Here is a 22,054-nt window from a genome sequence, read left to right as displayed (position 1 = left end):
TTCAAACCCTCGCCTTAATTTTGCTATAACATTGGTTCTTACTATTAATCTCTATTCTGTGTATTTAAGATTTAAAAATGCCAAAGGGCTGGTGGGGCGGGGGGAGATTCACAATAAAGTATTTCTTCAAAAACTGTCCCTGGGATCTGCTGGGATTTTACCAAACAATCCAACCAATGGCTAAATACATTCTGTCAAGGACAAATACAAATTGCAAAACTGGGCGTGGGCAGGACCAAGAACAAATGACTCCAGGTCTTCTCAGCTATTCCTCATCCTGTGACCCCACATTCAGACACACATAACTATTCTCCTCACATGTGCTCCAGGGAACCTTCAGCTTTGCAAGGAGGTGCTGCAAAAATCAATGCACTGGCTCACCCCACACTTCTGGTGTCTGAGGAGGACCTGCCTGCAAAAGGCTGAGCAAATGCACTTAAAAACATGGGAAATGGGAACTGGTTTGCAACCTATGCCCCTCGCCCAGGCAACTGCTGGTGAACCTCGCACCACTGTATAATTTGGTACCTGGTTCTGCTTACACTGAAGCCAGTGTGAACTTTGCCTTGACTTTTCTAGGAGCAGGAGGGGACCCATTGTCCCTTTCACATACTAGGATCATTGTTGGAATGGACACAGTGCTGGGATATAGTCATATTATATTTGCCTCGCATTAACCACAAGTTTCATGACACCAAGAGGAGGTCATGCAGCAGGAAAGTCAGACAGTCACAGCCCAGTTATCTGGCAGGCAGGACCGGCGCTAGAGTTTTTCGCGCCCTAGGCGCACGGCCATTTTGCCGCCCCACGCACCGCTCCGGTGGAGCTGCCGCAGCCGTGCCTGCGGAAGGTCTACCGGAGCCGCGCGGGACCAGCCGACCGTCTGCAGGCATGACTGCGACAGCTCTGCTGGAGCCGCAGACCAACGGACCCTCCGCAGGCACGACTGCGGCAGGTCCACCGGAGCTGCCTGCCGCCTCCCACCCCCGGCAAAATGCCGCCCCCCCAAAAATCCTGGCACCCTAGGCGATTGCCTAGTTCACCTCAATGGAAGCGCCGCCCCTGCTGGCAGGTCAGTCAGCCACAAGAGTTTCGATATTAGCAGTCTGCATCTCTGCTTGATGCCGCTCCTTCTGTCATGCTGAGTTAGCAGATGAGGAAGTTAGCTGAGAATTGATGACATTAGAGTCAGAGCTTTGGTTCTCAAGGGGAAAATTGCAGAAACAACTGATAATTGTGGCTGAGGATTTTCACTCAGCAATGTTTAAGGTAACACTGTAAGTGGCATCAACACTTATAAATATTTTAGTACTAGGTGTCACCGGGGGTACTGGGCCCTTGAAGAGGTCCACCCCATCTGTGCCTCATTTGCTGCCTCTCAGTGAGGTCTGATAGAGGGCAGCTGGTCTCTACAAAGAGCCAGAGGAGAAACAGAAATAGGGAGACAAAGCTGAGGCAGAAGCTGCAGAGAACAGGAGGATCCTGCAGGAGATCTTTGACCCTGGAGGGCCACTTGGAATATGTCTACCTTTTGGAGCCCATGGGAGTGAACCTCCCAGCCCAGGTCGATGGACTCAGGTTAGAGGGGCTCACGCTAGCACTCTTAAAAATAGCTGTGTAGACAGCACTTTGAAGTTGCAGCTTGGGTTGGATCTCAGGCTGTGTAGCCCTGTCCTAGGCTTCAGAACCCCATCTCCAGCCCAAGCTACTAGTTCAAAGCACTGCCCACACAACTATTTATAGAGTGCTAACTCAAGTTCTGCTAGCCCAAGTTTGTTGACTTGGGCTGAGAGTCTCCAAAATGTGATATAGACACACCCTTGGACTGTACGCTGTGAACCTGTGGAAGATTCCAGGTAAAAAGACCTGGCAGTGTCTGCTTAGAAGAGAGCAGAGAGTGTTTAAAGGAGCACAGAGTGGGCTGAGGGGAGAGACTGAGCAGAGTCCAGGAAGGGCTGAAAAGCTGCCCCCCCTGGAGGTGATGTGGTGGGGCCATGCAGGGTTATGTGCTCTGCAGAGTTGCTGCTTGGCTTGTATTGAGCATGCTTGCATAGACTGAGCATACTCAGTAACATCTGCTGAGGCCACTGCCCTCACTTTGCCCCCGCATTATCCGCAGATACGGGTCCTCTTTGATTCGCTCTATGACCAGAGGGGAATTAGCAATCCTTAACCTCACTCAGATGCAGATACCTGCAAATCCTAGTCCCTATGAGTCTGTGTTGTCCTCCCACTTACACAGATGTAAATTAAGAGAAACTCTGATGAAGTCAATGGAGTGGCATGAATGTAAAATGGAGTGTGAGAAAGGCCAGACCAAAGGCCTGTTTTGACATGCTTTTCTTTAGCATGACTCTGACCTGTGCGTAATCTACCTGATGTTGTTTAGAGCAGATGGATTTCCAGCTCCTCAGCATCCCACAGATTTAGTCAAAGCCAAAATAAAATTCTTGTTGTTATTTGCTTTCAGTTTTTGCTAACAGTGAAGTCTCATGTCGCATTTGTTATTCTAGAAGGGAAGGGGGGCAGGCAGTTCTCTCACCAAATATCACCGTTAGCATTAGAATATTTACAAATACCCTTATTCCCCTAAACTCTACCAAGCACTGAAATCTCTCTCTTTGGAAGCAGTAAAAATATGCATAAGTACAGATGAATTCTCTCATGATTTACAGAGTCAGAAGCTTTAGCTAAGTTGATGAACACCATATGAAGACCATGGTTTTGTTCCCAGCATTTTTTCTGAAGCTAATGAGGTGTGAAGATCATGTTCACAGTGTCCCATCCAGACTGAAATCTACCCTGAGACTCGAAGAAGATGGTTTCCACAAGATAGGCATTAATTCTATTCAATCTGGAAACTATTCAACTATTTTGTTCATCGTTGGGATGTCCTGCAAAGTTTATTTCTGTCCTTTCATGATGGGGTGATGGCCGGAGTGGTAGAAAATGGCAAGAGGTCAGACCTCTTTCCAGTCACCAATGGCACCAAACAAGGTTGTGTGCTGTTTCCTGCACTCTTTTCCATCCTTCTTTGAGGTACACTTATGGATGCATTTCATGACACTGACAGAGAAGTAGTTACCCAGTTCTGCACTTATGAGAAGTTGCTCATAGGAAAGTGGCAGATTTACTCATTAAGGATCTTTTACTCAGTTGATGACATTCAGTTTATAACTGATCACTTCACTTTTGCTGTTAGTCGCTTTGGTTATACAATCAGCCTAAAGAAAACTGAAGTATTGTACTGGGAGAGCTCATGTCTACACCATAATTAAGATCAATAACACTTCTCTCAGGTCCATGGAGAAGTTTGCTGTGTAGGGAGTGTGCTGTCACAGAATGCCACAATTGATTATAAGATTATCCTTCTCATGACCAAAGCCAGCTCTGCATTCGGAATGCTGTTACAGCACATATGGAATGACAAGGGCATCAAATTAAGCAATAACCTAAATGTCTATTGGGCAATCATGCTCACAATGCTTCTATATGGTTGTGAAACACTGACATCATATTACCATCATATTAGGAAACCTGACCAGCTTCAAAAGCAGTGAAGTCAAAGTTGAAAGAATATCAGGTTGACCCCAGCAACTGGGAAGTAACAACCCATGACAGGGCAAGATGGGGAAAGATTTGTCATGTCACTGTTAATTGTTTTAAAGCCAGATGTCCCGATTTTATAGGGACAGTCCCAATTTTTGGGTCTGTCATAAGGACCATAAGTTTTTCACTTATGTGAAAAACGTGTGCAGCACAAAAGATACAACAGCCTGCAATGGCCAGGGACATTCTTGTCTGCCTCACATGTAACTATGTTTGTGGTTCTCGCACAGTTCTGACCTCACATATACGTGTTCACCAATAGTGTTTCCTGAATCCTCTCATGTCAGCACTGTGAGAGTCCATCATCACAGATGAATTAGGACATAAATACCCTGCCTAGTTTCTGGTGCGCAGTCCCTTTGACCAATGTGACTATACAGTACTGGAACCTGTTATGCATAAAAACTCCTTGTGAGACCAATGTTTATATACAGTGACTGGGCAAGAAGCACTACTTGCCTGAGTTTTGCCCCATATTAACTATGGGAATTAAGTGAGGTAGGTACATTAATTGCTTTGAGATACCTGGAAGATGGGGCTGTGTAAGTAGAAAAGTATTATTGTTGTTTCCAGTTCATGCATTGCCTGTCTTTAACTCAAAGAGCAAAATTATGACGGCTCATTCAGACCCTCTGTGTATCCACTCCATATATAGGACCAGCTGTGTGGAAGAAGATCCAGATTTACACTGTTGTAGCATTAGGGTGCAAACTATCAATTTGTGCCAGACTATGCTAGTTAACTCAGACTCTTCTGCCTTTTGAGCCTTTCCTGCTGCTAAGAGATGCCAGCACTGAGCTTTGCATATAGCAATAGGATTTCAGTGGGAAAACTCTGGTTTAATATAAATAGCACGGCAGTCATAGCAACCGCCTGATTAAGTCAAGATGGTAAAGATGGATAGGCAGGATCAAGGTCAGGCCAATTAAAATCCACCTGATTTCCACAGCGTTGCGCTAGCGAGTTGTGTGCTATAAACAATGGCACCAATGTTTACATTCTCCTGCAAATGGCTGAATATGCAACACATGCTTTATTTGCTCAGCAGAAAAAATAGATTTAATCTTTGCAGCCCTGGTGCCTGCGTCTAAATGTGTAATTCAGCCCAGTTTGCATTGCTTTCCATTGCATTCATGACTTTCCTCTTGGCAGAAAGGTACCTCAATGCTATTTTTAATCCTTGTGCGACACAGTTTATGATGATTTTTTTTAACGCATGAAGTTACATTTACAGGGGCTCCTGTTGAAATCTCAGATAGAAGATTACTGATAGATAGATTCCTTCCATTATCAAGTGGCATCTCTTACAGGCATAGATGTCTGCACTAGGCCACTGTGTTGTAAGAGCACTCAGGAGAGACTATTGTTTTCAGTAGAGATATTACAGAATAAAGAAAAATAAATCTCAAAATGGCAACCAAATTGGGAGACTCACTATATATGCAAACAGAGCTATATTTTTGAAGGGCCTTTAAAATACCTATGCATAATTTGGAGGTACAACTGTTTGCATGTGCTATGTAACCAGACAGCAAGTGTGAAAAATCGGGACAGAGGTGGGGGTTTAATAGGAGCCTATATAAGAAAAAGACCCAAAAATTGGGACTGTCCCTATAAAATCGGGACATCTGGTCACCCCAGCACGTGCCAAAGCCCATTTGGTGCACACAGATTTGGGAAGTATACACCCAGCTGCCTGTTTGCACATTCAGATATCCAATTTTTGCACAAGTTTGCATGCACAAATGTCGGATTTTGCATGTGTGAATGGAGGACCCCGCAAATCTGACACCCAGAGTTTTGGAGCCCCTTAGAAAATGTGGACTCAAATGTTTGGATGGTTCAGAGAATAACAGAAACTAGAGACAGAAAGACCCATTGCATCATCCCATGCGTCTCCCATTGGCCAATGCAAGACCCATGCAAGTGACTTTCACCACTTCCCTTGAGAAACTGTCCCACAGTCTAATATATTTCATTGTTCTTCGCAGGTTGTCAACTAAATTACACTCTGTCAGAAATTATTTTATAAAGGTTATGGCTGCGTATTGGTTAAATGCCAATAATGTGCTGTGCAATACACAAAAATAAAGATCTCAACAAATCCTTGCAATGAGGTGTGGGGAAGGGAATAGTTAATGAGTGAGAATATTTTGATGAGACATTCTCCTCTCCCCACAACAACTACTGCATCCAAGAGTTGCTTCAGAGGCTTGACTGTGGGTATAAAAGGCTCTCTTTTCCTCACCTGACACTTTCTTCTTTTTATGTTTATGTGTACTATTTCTATTTTGTATTATGAACCCCAGTCAAGGATCAGGGCCCCATTATATAGGCACCATAGATGAGATTTCCAAAAGAGCCTAAGTAATTTAGGAGCACAAGTCTCATTGACTTACAGCGGGGCTTCTGCACCTAATTCACTCAGGCACTTTTGAAAATCTCAACTTATACAAACAACTCCTTAAAAGGCTATGGAGATGAACATGTTTCCCATGAAGTCCTTTCTAATTCTGTTCCTACAGTTTTGTTGGCAGGCTCCCTAACCCTCTAGAAATCATAGCAGCCTGAAAAATGTCATCCTGGCCTTTTTCCAGATTAAAGGTTTCAATGCCCATATGCTTAGAGGGCAATTTTTTGCCATCTGTTCTATGAGCAAAATAGTAGGAGGAACAAGTGGAGGATTCCTGAGCCTTTTTGCCTGGGAGAGATGGTAGACAATAAGGCCACAGTTTCCCCCAAGCACTTACATTCCCAAAAATCTTCCCTACTATCAACTTTGCAACTTCCTGAGCTACCCACATTTTGGGAAAATGCCCTGTCACATCTCTAGCTGCAAACCAATAAATCTGAAATGTGATGATGACATAACTGTAAAATGCATTGGCAGAAAGCGGTCGTAAGTCTTCTCCATCCCTCATTTCCATGACTGTGATGTGACTCTGATTCCATGCCACAAGCTTTTTTAAACCATATTTGTGCCTGTTTATGCATGCATTGTAAACCCAGCTAGGAGAGGGAGAACAGTTTAACTTAAGGAAACTTTATTTTTCCAAACATTTGTGGTAGCATACATGTATGAAGTGTTAACCTCTTTCTTTGCTTACACACCATAGCAAGTAATAATAATATTTTACATTTATATAGCACCTTTCTGTCCTATATATCCCAAAGCTCTTTACAAACTAAGGCATCCATTGCAACGGGACCTACAATAGCTATGCATCTCATTCAGAAGATCCTTACACAGGAAATTGCATATATATTACGCACAAAAAACGTTAAAAAATGTTATTACATTTGCAAAGTCAAGCATTCAAAAGTTAAGAAATGCCAGTATTAAGATGGCCTGTGCAAACTTAATTTGACTCCCTTGTGCATATGCAGGAGCGGCGCCAGGGTTTCTGACGCCCTAGGTGGATGGCCGTTTCGCCGCCCCCCGCGGCTCTAGTGGAGCTGCCGCAGTCGTGCCGGTGGGCAGTCCGCTGGTCTAAAGGCTCTGGTGGACAGTTTCAACAGAGAAGCCCAGGACTGAAAGGGCCATGAGACAAAGAGGGAGCTCAGGGAGATGTACTTGTACCAGCTCTGATCAAGCTTGTGGACTAAAAATAGAAGTGTAGCCGAGGTAGGATGGGCTATCCACCCTGACTATGATCCCTTCTGAAACCTTAGGTAGATACTCAGGAAAGCTAGTCTCTCTGGCTGCTCGCAAAATCTCAGTGATGCTGCTCTTCTTAGCACATTAGCTCTATCAGAGTTAGCATGGATCTGTCTCCACAAGATGGAAATTACACCTTCCAGCTGGAGTAGATGTACCCACTGAAAGATTTCAGTGTTAGGCTGTGGATTTACTGTCCATTGTGAAGAAGCTCTCAGTACTACTGCCATGCTATATCTGGCTTGCAGATAAACAGAGGACTTCAGTATCCAGGGCTTTCAATCCAGAACCTTTCACCAGTGCTGAAATCTACAAATCTATTATATTCATTTAAAATTTGACACGTAAAGAAAGATAGTAAGAAATGAAACTCATTCTTGTGATTGACTCAGGCCCAAGCAATTGTAATGTTTCTGTGCCTGCAGTGTCTAAAAACTGTAACACACAAATAAGGATTAGAGGCCTGTGAAAGGATTAATAAAGAGAAAGAAAGGAAAAGGGTCTGAGAACCTGTGTGTACTTACCTGTTATGTGTGGGCAGGTCATTGTGTGTGTTTGGATATGCAGACTTATTAAATGAAGAAAGCAGAATCAGAAGAAAACTCTGCGGTGTTTCTTCAATGCCAGTTTAAATGGTGTCCCAATACTGACAAAAAGAAACTTGGTCCTGCCCTCAAAATGGCTCCATTCAGTCTGATCCTGCCTCTCCTATGCCCAATAACATACTTGAGTGTTCAGCTATGGGCCGTTCTCCCATTAGCAGTTTTAGTAGTTTTTTTATTGGCATCACAAACAGGATCAGTAGTTCAAAGCAGGATGTGGAGTGCCCAAGTGGGGTACTCCCCACCTAGTGACTGCTGTTCTGCTTTCTGAGTCGGGGAGCCACACAAAATTCAGAGTTGCTAAGAGCACCTTTCAAAGCCTCACCATAGAAAACAGAGTGATCTGGTGACAAAGGGAGGCTGCCATGTTCCTGACTAGGTGCTGAGCTTCCTGGTGCCTGCAAGGAGAGGGTTTGGGGAAAAATTATCCCCTCCCAGAGTTAGGAGAAAAGATAGCAAAAAGGAAGACGGGATGTCTGAGTTATAATAATATTTGATGTTGTCGGTACAGTATTGGAGAGGGAAGAGGGGAGGGTTAGGAATAAAGAGAAAACAGCTGAGACTGGAGGGTTCATTTTGAAGGGAAATGCAGAGTCTGATTTTAATATGACTTTAAGGGTTAGTGTTGTTATGAAGTTCCAGATCTTTAAAGATAGTTAGGTACCTAAAGATGTAGATAGATACCCACTGGGAGTTTCAGAATTGCCTAGATCAGGGATTCTCAAACTTAATTGAATCGTAACCCCGTTCTGACAACAAAAATTACTACATGTCTGTGACATTTTCCTCTGGTCTTATCCGAACCAGTGATCTGCTAGGTCACTCCAATCCTTGACTCTGGGAGCCAGCCTTACCCTGCAGTGCTGCGAGAACACCCACGCCTGAGCTGTTCACACACAGCCTCTGGTATGTAAGCTGCTCCTTGGACTGTGCCACTGAATGACACTAGCCAATAGCTCTGGTCCCAGACACAACCCTCGAAACCTCTGTCTTGCAGTTTCCAGTTATGCCCGCTGGATGCTGCAAGCTTATATGAATTCATCCATTTAACAAAGAAATTGATATGTACCAGGCTTGTTATTCCAAGGGGAGTCTCTGACACGCTTCTGACCAAATGCACTGCTTCAGGTAGAATAAAGAAACAGATTTATTAACTAAAAAGATAGATTTTAAGTGATTAGAAGTCAAAGCATAACAAGTCAGATTTGGTCAAATGAAAATGCAATATAAGTACGCAGTCTAAACTCTCAACCCTATTAGGGCAGCATCTAGATTAAGCTGCTTTTCTCACCCCACTGGATATTGCAGATCTTAATATATAGGTTTGTTCCTTAAACCTGGGCCAATCTCCTGTGTTGGAGTCTTGTCTTCTTCTCAGTGTCTTGGTTGTTTGCAGCATAGGTGGAGGCAGGAAAAGGGCCAGTATGTGTCCACTCAGTCTGTTTTATACTCTCAGTCCATGTGTTTGGGGAGCACAAGTCCAGGCATGCCTAGGGGGAATTGCTGAGTCTCTCCCAGCAAGGTTGAGCAATTTCCCTGGTGTGGCCTCATGCAAGTGAGTCATTGCATTGTCGCTCCCTTGCTGGTCAATGGCTGTTGATGCATTGTTTGACACCTCACCCGGGCATTGGTTACTTTCCTTGCTGTTGCTTCTCGGGAGCTAATATCTGGCTGATTCCCCAACTTACAGCATGCTTTAGTGACCACCATACAACTTAAGTCTCAAAACTTCATATGCATTAATGATACACATATATGGATAGAGAAATGACTTTCAGCAGATCATAACCTATCCCCGATACAAGGCAGGTCTTCGGGGGCATTTCAGCGATGAAGCTTCAGTGCTGCTGAAGACACCCAAAGCGAGTGCAGGTCCTGCCACCAAAGTGCCGCCGAAGACCCGGCGCGCCATCCCATCAGTAAAAGTGCTGCAGTGGGTGGCACCTTTTTTCCCCCCTACTTCTGGGTGAGAAAAATTAAAAAGGCACCACTTGTGCTCGGTAGGGGAGCAGCCTCTCCCCCGCTCCTCCTAGCTACACTACTGCCTCCACCTTCAGCCCAAGTGGTAGATATCTTTGTTTTCAGAGCTGAAGCCTATTAATAATTCCTGGGTGCCTGGCTGCAGTTTGGCTGCTAACCAAAGGCCCAAATCCTCAACACTTGCAGTAACTAGCACTTACATGAGTGGTGGGTTGCAGCCAGGGATCCGAGGGGCCAAAGGTCTTTGGGGGAGAGCGGAGTAGGGATGCCTCCAGGCACTACCACTCCAAGCCCGTGCCTAGGGCGGCAAGCCACGGGGGGGGAGGCGCTCTGCTGGTCGCCAAGAGGGCGGCAGGCAGGTTGGGCGGCAAAATACCTAGAGCCGCCCGGGAGAGGAGGAAGCTGCTTCCAAGGGAGGTTGGTGGGGGAGCCCCTGGCTGCAGAGGGGAGCGGGGCCTGGGGGCAGGGCCAGGCTGCAGGGATTCCCCGCCCCAGCGGAGCAGCCAGGGCGCGGTGGGTCTCAGGTTCCGGGAAGCCGCGAGCTGAGCCCGGCGGAAAGGGCGCGCGCGGGTGTCAGCGAGGCGGGGCCGGCGCGAGAGCTGGGCGGGGCCGGGCTCCGAAGTCCGGGCAGCCCCGATGTCCCGCCAGTAGCGCGGGCTGGAGGCAGGCAGCGGCTGCAGGATGGAGCAGGGCGCGTCCGTCTTCGACCTGCCTAAGGTGAGCGGGCGGGCGGGCGCGCGAGCCCGGGAGCTGCGGCTCTGAGCCGGCTGCCTCCCCCCTGCTGGATGCTCCTGGGTCCGGCTGCGACCCTCCGCTGGGCAGGCGGCTCCGCGATGGGGCAGGCTCCCCTTACCCCGGCACGTGCCGCCCCCGGCCAGTGGGGGGTCCCTGCCTAGAGCCAGTGGCCACAACGCCCGCCGGGGCAGCCCCGTGCCCCAGCGGCAGACGGGCGGCGCGAGCCCGCCCAGGTCTCCCGGGGACACGTGGAACGCGGGGAAGTCCCGGCTGTTCCTCTCCCTTCAGAGGCACCTGCACCGCATTGTGCGGAGTCGGGCTTGTATTTACCTTGGGTGGCTTTGCCAACCAGATTCGACCCATTATGCTGCTAAGGGTTTGTGTTCTGTTGCTTCCACTTTCTCTTTCCCATCCTGCTGACTTCCCATTTTTACTGCGATTAGCAGCACCCACATTGGGCTAGGCGCTGTCTGTGCCTGCAGGAAGACGCTGTCCAGTTCTCACCCTAAAGGGGACTGTAGTTGGAAGCCTGGTCTGTGACAGCAGAACTGCAGTACTTGCTGCTGAGAGAGTCGCTGACACAGCACTAACACAGTGTAACTGCAAGTGTTTGTAGTTTCCAGCTACAGCCTTTTGATAGCAGTGAGTGATGTTTGTGGGTAGCCAAGGCTTAGGAAAATAAGCAACATATAAAAAGATTGTTAAGGCAAAAATAACCACTAAAAAAACAAGCACCAAGCATTAAATGAGCTAGAGATTGATGAAATCTTTTCACAGTAGTCACCAGAAAATATATCCTAGCAGTACTGTCAGTTTATAGAGTTGATAAAAATACAAACAGTGAAGTGAAAAGTATCTGGCAGCACAAGCTAGCCTGTAAAGAAAATGATATAAGGGGTAAGATTTTGAAGTTTAGCTCATGGTCTGTTGTATCCATTCATCCTGTCTCCATTCCCCCGACCCCCCGTTTCTCTTCTGTCCCCTCCCCACCATCCAAGACTGGAGGGCAAACAATGGTTTTAAGGACTCAATCCAGACAACTAAAAATCACAAAATATTGATGGTAAATTTTGCAATTTTAGAACTAATTTCCATATTAGAAAAAGTCTGAGACTGAGATTTAAACCTTCTGTTAATCTGAGAAAGCAGGAAAAGCAGACAAGAGAGATGACCTTCTAGGAATGACCTGGAAGATTTTATTTGTAGACTACCCAAGCTTATGATATACCCATTAAGCCTCCTAGTGAAATCAGTGCTGGGAAAAGGTGTCAGATTGCTGGTCGTAGAGTATGAAGTCCTGTTTATTGGCAGACCAGGGGTACAGCATGGGCAGCAGCAGTGCAAGATTCCTCCGAGCTATCCTGCCATTGTAACTCAGTGCTGACCTGGAATTCCCTCATTAGGATCAGAGGAGAGTTCAGTCTACATGATGCAACGTGGTCCTTTGCCTCTTGGCTGCTCCGCCTGCTACTGCCAACAAAAGGGGCAACAGTGGTAGTATTTTTGGGTGGATACCTGTCTGCTTTGATCTGGACGGAGGCCACAAAATAACTGAGATGATACTTTTCAGTCACTCTCTATGAGTTCCAGCAGAGCCATTGATCTATAGATGAAATGCTGTGTAGATTATCAATTCCCTGAGTCATCCAGCCTCCCATCACCTTTATAACCACTATTTAAAACAAAGGATATTATAGAATGTTCTTCTTGCAGCACATTGAAAGAATAATTTACCTTCCGTGTTAGATGAACATAGACCAAAACGTTGGCTTAGTCTTATTGAATTTAGATAAATACATCTTTTGTGTAAAGTGCAATATGTTTGAAATTAAACTGTTCAGAAATAAGCATAAGTTCTAAGCTGATCTCAGTGTGTCTCCTTTAATGAAAAATAAAGGTCACTACACAAACGTGCACACACCACTTTCGTTAATAGCTTATTATCTAAAACTTAGGCTTTCTGGAAAACCTCTAGCGGCCGAGTCATAGGAGCTTATATTTTTTATACATATATTAGCTTCAATGACAGTGTGCTGATAATCACGTTGATAGGATTTTGGGATATGTACTAAGGATGCAGTGGCTTTGGGTTGTAGTGTGTTTTTTGTTCTCTTAGAACCCTCGTTGTAACAGGCTTTCTGTTTCTGATTGTTTTTCCTTATGTTTTGTTCAGTTCTTTGCTGGTGACGATATTCTGTCTGCCCAAAGATATCACACAGATCACAGCTGTAAAATGTACTTTGATATTTCACTTAGGCATTTGCAGTACAAATACATCTGAAGAAAGGTCATAGGTTACACTTTACTTATACAAATCATGGTGTTCATTGTGTTTATACTTGGACAGAAGACATAAAGAAGGAGGGGGAGAAGAGTGAAAAATAGATGCTTAGTTTCATATCCTTGGTCTCTTGCAGAGAACATCACCAAAGAAGCCACCTCCTGGCTAGCTTCTGATCTCAGTTACTGTGGTGCAAACCTGGCATAAATGATATCAGTATCTGGCTCTCTTTCCGTGTTTGACTCACTTCAATCTTTGGTTTCTTTGGTTGCTGCTGGTAAGACAGAATTCAGCTTTCAACAGGCACTTCATCTAAGTGGGTGACAGCTAATTCTCAGTCTGTGGCTAGTTATCCTCAACTGAAAGGAAGAAGAGAAGAGGAGGAAAAAGAGTGGATGTGAGACATCACATTATTGAGCTGTCTTTCTGATTTTTCCACATGGTGGGAAGTTAAGTAAAAGATAAACATCTGCCAGCTCATTAAAATTTCAAACAGCTGAAAATGCCTCTATTCTTTTTCCGTTCCTCAGAAATCATAGAAATGTAGGACTGGAAGGGAGCTCAAGAGGTCATCTAGTCCGGTCCCCTACCCCGAGGCAGGACCAAGTATATCTAGGCCACCCATGGCAGATGTTTATCTAGCATGTTCTTAAAAACCACCAATGATGGCGATTCAACAACCTCTTGGAAGTCTATTCCAGTATTTAACTATCCTTATAGTTAGAAAGCTTTTCCTAATGTCTACCCTAAATCTCCCTTGGTTCAGGTTAAACAGGCTATTTCTTGTCCTACTTTCAGAGGACATGGAGGACAATGGATCACTGATCTCTTTATAACTGCTCTTAACAGGTTTGAAGACTGTTACAAGGTCCCACCTCGCCCCTTCTTTTCTCAAGACTAAACATGCCCAGTTTTTTTAACATTTCCTCATAAGTCAGGCTTTTCTGTGGACGCTCTCAATTTGTCCATGTCTTTCTTAAAATTTGTGTCCAAAACTGGACATGGTACTCCAACTGAGGCCTCACCAGTGCTGAATAGAGCAGGCCAGTTACCTCCAATATTTACATGTGATGCTCCTGGTAATACACCGCAGAATTCTATTAGTCTTTTTTTGCAACTATATCACATTATATCTTGTATTCAGTTTGCGATCCATTATAATCTCCAGATCCTTTTCAGCACCTGCTCAGTTATTCTCAATTTGATTTTTTCCTCCCTACGTGTAGTGCTTTGCGCTTGCCTTTATCTAATTTCATCTTTTTTATTTCAGATCAGTTCTCCAATTTGTCAAGGTCATTTTGAATTCTAGTCCTGCCTTCCAGTTTACTAGCAACCCCTGCCATCTTGATGTCATCCGCAAATTTTGTAAGGCTACTCTTCACTCTGTTATCCAAGTCATTAATAAAAATGTTGAACAGTACAAGACCTAATACAGACCCCTGCAGGAACTACTTCTTGAGTACTGTTTTTCAATCAGTTGTGTACCCATATTATAGTAATTTCATCTGGACCACATTTCACTCGTTTGTTGATGAAAGTAACATGGGACTATATCAAAAGCCTTACTAAAATCAAGATATGTCACATCTGCTGCTTCCTCCCATCCACTAGGTCCGTAATCCTGTGAAAGAAGGAAATTAGATTGGTGTGGCATGATTTATTTTTGATAAACCCATAGTGGTCAATATTTATCATCCCATTATCCTCTAGATGCTTACAAGGCTCGTGTTCTTTCATTCTGAGTTTTTTCTCCTCTTAGCTTGAGCTGACATCAGAAAAGTACAGCTACTTAGAAAAGTCTGAACACAGGTATTCTTATGCATGTTTTATTCCAGTAATGTGTGTGCCATCTCCAGTGGGAGATGCCTCTTTACAGCCATGCCATCAAACCCGAGCCATCCTTGGATGTTAGGGACCAAATCCTACTTGGAGTTACAATGATGGCACTCCAGAGAATCAATGACATTTCATCAGTGCCATTAAAAGCAGAAATTGACCCATAGTGATTACTTCAGTTTTTTGCTATCTGAAGCATAAGTGACAGCTTCTGTCATTTATGCATCTCACTGACTGTTAAATCAGTGGAGTAGCAGGAGACAGTAAAGATATGATCCAGGAAAAAAAATGCTGTGCAGTTTGGAATCTGTTAGGTAGCCAAGTCATGCTTTGCATAACTTTTCCAGATCCTAAATCAGTTAGTGAACCCAGATTGCCTCTGCTCAGTTGTGGCACCTTTTGGTGTCAAGAACTATCATCTTATTTCACAGAGACTTTTGCTGATAACTTGACTGGCTTCATGGGCTGCCAAGAACAAGCTAAGCACAGGTCAGGACTAGAAACATAATGCCCTTTTCCCAGGAATTCAGCCTATTCACATAAGACCTCATAAGAAGCATAGAAAGCAGTTGAAGCTACCACCTTTGAATCTGACCTCTTCTCTTCCTGGATTCTAAAAGAGTACAGAGTGAGACCCCTCTGAACAGATATTGTCAACCATTGTTTTGACAAGAAGGATCTGTCACTCACTCTGAAACATGCAATAAGCAATACCGAAGAAACTATCTTTTTGACATTGAGGCTGTACTAAATACTGTTTGGATGTCTAACCTGTTTTTCCTAAGCAAGCTAAATGAGAAGCTAGAAAAAAGCAGTCTCTAATCCTACCCGTATTCTGGATTCCTCTCAATCAGGCTATAGTCTAGGATGTGGTACAGATACAGCCCTTGTTGTTTTAGTGGATGACTTTCTCCTGTTGCTCAGAATCCTTGGGAGGGGACAGATGCTACCTACAGTAGAAAAATAGAATTTCTGGCGCAGTGTCTTAGTAGAAAAATGTTGTCCCTTTCTGTCAACCTTTTGACCAGCATTAGTACTCTGACAAGGACCTCATTTCATGAGTTGTCTCTAATTAGCATCAAGGTGTCTGCTTTTCATCATAGCTCTTATAACTTCCCTGAGACATTAGGCGTGACTGGTTCCTAATTGATAGCATGCATCTGAACCAGCTGAGCAAGGGGCTTCTGAGAACAGGAATCTCTTCACTTTCAGTACTCTGCCCATTCAAAACAACAGCAGTAGCAGATAGAACAGTGGGATGAGAACATAGGCAGGTATGTGACATGCATATGCTGTCCAACAGACTGTGTAGCATTGCAGTTGAGTTATCATAACCTAATAAATCCGAGGCACTTCTAATGCAGGGTTACTCAGAACCCTTCAAGGTTCAAAGTGTGTGATGGGCCTTTTTATAACGGTGATGGACACCCAGCACGAAGTAACAGAGGAGAGATGAGAAAGCAGTATGTGGTGTCTGTCTCATCAACAGCATTTTCTGTAACCTTCCTGTCAAGATCTCACATTTCTAATACCGATGATTTACATTAACAACCCCTGACAGGCAGCTTTCTTCTAGAGACTACATCTAGATGCCATTTCCACAGCAATTTCACCATTGTCTTGATATTAGATAGTTTTGGGTGAGCTTCCATTTATAAATAGTAGTATCCACATAAGATGACTGTTTTCTCCCAGTGTGTGTGTGTGTGATATGCTAAATAGAGGAATTGCTTTTTGGGAATGAATTGATAGTTTAATGCTAGATATTGCACATGCTTAGTCACTGTTCCAGAAGCAACAGGTTGCAAGCGGGATGGATATTTTCTGTGACAGAAAGATTTTTGTGACTTCCCAGAATTTTCTCATTTGCTAAAAGCCTTTTGACATAGGGACAAAGTACTGTTTACTGGGGAGGGGGGGGGGAAGAATGGGCAGATGATGCTATCATGCAGCTTCAAAGTTTGATTTCGCTTTTCAGATCATTCCCTTGGCTTCACAGACAGTGAATATTCATGGGTACAGGTCATCCTTTCTCCTCACATGCTGAATTTTGACCTTTCTTAATTTTTTCTACTTGAAGTTTTCAAAGTTATTCAACAACTGAATGAGTCAACTGATACAGCGTGCAATGACTGTAGTTTCCAGTTATTGTCCATGTTAATATATGGTGGTTTAGAAAATGCTGATAATGATGTGCTGATACATACACCTGAGCAAAGTCAATAATAATTAAAGGCCTTTTTAATTATTAAATAGTCATTAACTTGGTTGTCTGTTAATGCTTGCCTGAATTGATCAGCATAATGGGTGGAGTTGTGTGACCATGAATACAAATTATTTGGATCCTTAGGTTTTGATCAAATCAACCATTGATTGAATTAAGGAAACACTGAAAGTCAAATTGTTAGGGGAAGGGTTGATAGTGCCTCATTCCCGTTTCATTTACACAGAATTAGGAGTACCACCATTGAAATAAATGAAGTTATACAGTTATTAAAAATCAGCATTAGTGTAACAGATCTTAAGGCTTGAAGGGATCACCAGATCATTTACTCCAAACTCTTGCATAGATATCACAGGCCACCAGCATCACCCACCACCTGCACACCAAACCCAACAACCGTTAGACCAAAGCATTGTGCCCAGAAGAGACTCTACTATTATATGCCACAGGCCTGGGCAGTGGGTGAACCACGCTTTGGGGAGGCTAGCCTGCTGGCCCTGCCCTTTCCGCCCAAGGACCTGCACGCTGGATTCCCAAAACCCCCATTGCACCCCATAAAAGGAGGAGCCCCAGCTGGCCCGCCCGCCCCAGCCACATTGGGCTAAGCAGCCAACCTGCTTCCCCTCTCCCGAGCGCCAGGCCGAGCTGCCACGCATCCCCCCTGGCCAGAGTCGGGCCTCCCCCAGCCATGGGCTGAGCTGCTGGCCTCTCTGAGCGCCGGGCCAAGCCGCTGACCCCCAAGTGCCTGCCAGGCCAAGGTGCTGCCTACCCCCTGAGTTGGGACAGGCCGAGCCGCTGGTCCCCAAGTGCCATCTCCTTGGCCTCTCGAGGACCTGCCCCTCTGCCCCGCCAAGCTGCCAGCCCCAGCGCCTGGCTGAGCCTCTTCAGTCTGCCGGCTGCTGGCTCTCTGCATCCTTCCTCATTCTCCCGTCCGTAGTATATGGAGTGGAGGAGGCAGTGGGGGGACTCAAGGAAGGGCTGGGGCTACCACAACCCAGGTGTCCGGCCAGAGGCAGACAATAGGAGGGACTGAGGCCTCTGCAGTGGCAGGGAAATTAAATGAGCTATACGAAGATAATGCTGACAAGTGACCCACACCCATATGCTACAGAGGAAGACTAACCCCCGCCCCATGATCAGTGCCTGTCGGACGTGGGGAAAAACTCCTTCCAGACTACACATGTGGTGATCAGTTAGACCCTGAGTGTGTGAGCAGGATCCAAGCAGCTAAGCATCTCAGAGGGAGAATGTTTGGTGCCACCTCAAAGCCCTGGCCCAGTCTGTCCAATGTCCCACTCCAGTTGTGGCCATCTCTGATGCTTCTAAGGAAGGAGATTTAAACCTCACTCCCCCACCCCAGAATACACTTGGAATCCCTTCCTGATCTCTGCAGGTGGCCAGCTGAAACCCTGGAGCATGACCATTTAGTGACATAAACTGGAAGTGAACCCCGGGAATGTTGAGCCCTGCCTCCTACCATCACAAGCAACCCCGTCATACAGTCACACTCAAATTTGTCCAGCTCTCTCTCAAAACTAATTAAGTTGTTTGCTCCCCACACTCCTACTGGGACATTGTTCAGGAACCTCCTACCTCTGATTAAAAACCTTCCTCTACCTTCCAGCCTGATTTTGTTCATGGCCAGTTCATATCCATTTGTTCTTGTGCTGACGCTGTTCTTTAGCTTAAATAGCTCTTTTCCCTTCCAGGTATTTATCCTCCTACGTATTAACTTCCATGGAACTTTCCCTAACTTTGGTCTAAGTGAAAAGGAAAATCAGGCCTTAAAACAGAACGAGTAAACACTCTAGCATTTGAGCCAGGTAACATACTTTTCTGGGTCACCTTATCGGATGGCCTTTTTTAAAAAGCCATCTGTGAATTTACTGATTGTGTAAGTGAAGGGCAAGTGGCCTTGTTGAGAGCCAGGTATGCTGGATACCTGCACCGTGCATGTTTACACCTCTTGACCTTCAGTATTGCATCAGCTAGTCCAGTCTTGGACCTCTCTTCTCAACAAGGCTTGAATATTGTGACAGTTTGCAAGGTGGATTTTTGACATGGACCAGCCAGCTGACGATCAACTATGGCACAAATAGGATTTGAAGCCAGATCTCCTGAAAGGAAGCAAGTGTACATCATGTCCCACCTACCCAGCCATCTCTAAAGATAGGTTTGAAGAACATATTGCTGGTCGCAACACTGGTGATGCCCCATGGACTGAGCAATAGGTCACCATCCGTCAAGCACCTCTGAAAGAGTTAACACTCAAAGGCAGTCAAGAGAATTCTCTGCAGCCTGAGGTTGGAGGATTCTCTGCAGCTTGAAGTCTTCAAACCGTGATTTGAAGACTTCAATAACTCAGACATAGGCTCAGGGTTTGCTACAGGAGTGGATGGGTGAGATTGTGTGGCCTGCATTGTGCAGGAGGTCAGACTAAATGATCATAATGGTCCCTTCTGACCTTAAAGTCTATGAGTCTATAAGAGACAGCTTAATCTGATTTGGCCCAATGTGGAGTTAGTTTTGTAAACCAAAAAGCACGGTCATCCCTTCCATTGTCCTCTGCCAGTGCAGATGTAGCTTGCTTCTAGCCAAGGGAGGCTTAGCCTGTTTGGCACTACTATGCGAGGAGGCCAGATGGAGGGGATCTTTCAGGAGGAACATTGCATAATAGGGAAAAACCTGATAGAAAATTAGTTGATCTGCAGCACAATTATAACTTAGTCCAAACTGCAAGGCCTTACTAGTACTATGTCATTTTGTATGTACTGTAGCTGTTTCCTCTGTCCTGTCATGCAGGGAAGTGTACTTGAGAGCATAGGCCTCTTCCATTTCTCATTGTTCTATGCCTTCTAAGGACATAATATATGTTCCTTAGTTCTCTGCTTGCTTTAGCTTATTTGCACTTCTCTGTGTAGAGATATAGTTCAATGAAAGCTGATTTGTCTAAACCCTTAGTTGTTGGAGAACTCACTGATCTAAAATAAAGTCATGTCCCCTGCATACGTTGATGATTTTCCCAAATGTGCCTAGTCTACTGGGGACCAGAGTGCCAGCCAGAATGACCATGGTTGATTGCACCAGGCATCATGTAGTGAAGTTCCTAGATTTGGCTCAATCCTGTGAATCCACAAATGTTTAGGGTGGCCCTGCAGGTGATGCCAGGTGGTGTCAATGTGTGCATCCCTTTACCCTTCAATGGAAAGTTTGAAGTAGTATCTGATAAGGGACCCCGCTCAGAGTAATGAGCGAGAGCCAACAATGGACCCAGTGGATGAGGGCCAAGTTCCCCAGTGGTGGTGAAGGTGGATGAGACATCACTGGATGTTTTGACTGCATAGGGTGGAAGAAGAGCTAGATCTTTGGAACGATCATCCACGTCCTCAAGAACCAACAGCATCTGGCAGAAGAGCTTCTGGGAAAGGTAATGGTGTCCCCCAAAATTAAAAACCCCTGTACGTCTTCCCAGCCCCCAGGAGGCAGAATGAAACAAAGAGGTGACCAACCCTGATAAACAATGTGAAAAGTCCTGTGCTTATCCAGTTCACTACTTGTCCATTTCATTTGGAGAGACAAGGCTCCAGTCAGCTTTTGGGTAGTTCCTCACAGCCCTGGGAACCTGAAGGTGCTGAGCATTTTCCTTGCAAGCTGCACATTACTTTGGGTGGAATTGCTCAGATGCTCCTCGCCCAATTTCATTATCCCTGTTTTATCACAAGCTATTTGAGGGGGAGAGTACCCTCTCCCAGAGACATGGAGTGGAACCTGGTTACTTTCCTGCTGCAGTTTACAAGTGTCTTGTTTACAATAGCAACAGAGGGTAAAGGCAGATGGCCCACAATTTAAAGGAAGCTACTTAATGTTGCTATCATTTCCATGAAAGTACTGCATTTGTGGGTCGCTTTTGCAGGAAATGTTTGAAATGAGCTAGGAACCTATAGCTGCAGGTTGCTAGGATTTTGTACACGGTATAATGTGGAATAAATGTGAATCATGAGCCTCAAGCCTATAATTCCCTCAAAGGGTTGTGCGGCCACCAAAACCTCCAAGGAGTGACGCCTCTTTGAAGCCTCAATCACTGAATGGAATTGGAGCCCAAGAATTCAAAACTTGCCAGGTTTTTACATTTTGAGGAGGACAGATCCAGGACCTGTATCACTTTGTGCTCTGTATGGTCTACAGCTCCCTCCTGCTGCTGCACGTTCTTCCATCCACATCCTTCACTCCTGTCCCTCTTGCTAACTTCTTCCACCTTGACTCCCATCTCTCCTTCCCTGCTGCTACCTCTCTCCTTCTTTTGCTTCCCTTGTCCTCTGCTCCCCATCTTCCCCCACAGCTGAATCCATTCTGGGTCTTACTTTGGTAGCCTTGTCATAATTACTAGAACCACATAATTCACGTATTGGTAAAACTCTCATGCCTGTGAAGGACCAGGTTTTGACCTTTGTCTATGTAGGTTCTTGTATTTGCATCCTCTCCATAGAAATGGAATGCCTCACTAGAATGAAAAACTGTATCTCTTCCGAGCCTGCCGGCAGAGGTTGTGTGTATGTGTTTTAAATGAGTACATGAAAGAAGCATGAGTGCCAGAACATGAGAGAGGGCTATTGCTGAAAAGCTCTGTTGAAATAAAAAGGTTTGTAGTGTATTTAGATCTGAATGCTATGAGGCTAGTGCTCAATTTCATGTCATGTGGCAGTGAGTTCCATAGTCTTGGTTTGGCTCCTATGAAAGTTCTGCCTCTTGAAGTCAAGAGTCTCCTGGTGATTGACAGTTTCATTGCTCCAGTGGAGCAAAGCTGTCTTTGGACAGGTGGTGTTTCAGGTAACTAGATTCAGTCCCATTTAGGGATTTGCAAATTGAGGCAGAGAGAAAAGCATTTCCTGTAATTCTGAGGCTGCAGGGATATGATGGCTGCTTCGGGGAAGCTGCGCAGAGCCAAGTAGGGAACCTGCCATACCCCCAGCACCAGCAAGGGGTCGTGGGCCGCATACCGCCACCTGCCCCCTCCCTCTCTTCCCAGCACCAGCAGGGGTCATGGGTTGCCTCCTCCCCAGCACTAGCAGCCTCCCTGGAGCACCTGTTGGTTTTGAATGGAGCATTCTGTTTGTCCAGCATCTCAGGCC

The 22,054-nt window shown here is 45.3% G+C and overlaps 1 protein-coding gene across 1 annotated transcript in view; it reads left to right on the top strand.

The window, feature by feature from the left end:
* Window positions 1–10,476: 10,476 nt before the first annotated feature.
* LOC116817381 (adenosine deaminase-like) overlaps window positions 10,477–22,054 on the top strand; it is a 34,737-nt gene continuing 23,159 nt past the window's right edge. The window contains 1 exon segment of the mRNA XM_075072287.1: window positions 10,477–10,566. Within this exon segment, the coding sequence (XP_074928388.1) occupies window positions 10,531–10,566 (36 nt within the window). The 5' untranslated portion in view covers window positions 10,477–10,530.

Source organism: Chelonoidis abingdonii, chromosome 14 (assembly GCF_003597395.2).
Source record: "Chelonoidis abingdonii isolate Lonesome George chromosome 14, CheloAbing_2.0, whole genome shotgun sequence".
Lineage (NCBI taxonomy): Eukaryota > Metazoa > Chordata > Testudines > Testudinidae > Chelonoidis > Chelonoidis abingdonii.
Note: the sequence above shows the minus strand (reverse complement) of the source record. Positions and strands in the feature narration are given on the sequence as shown.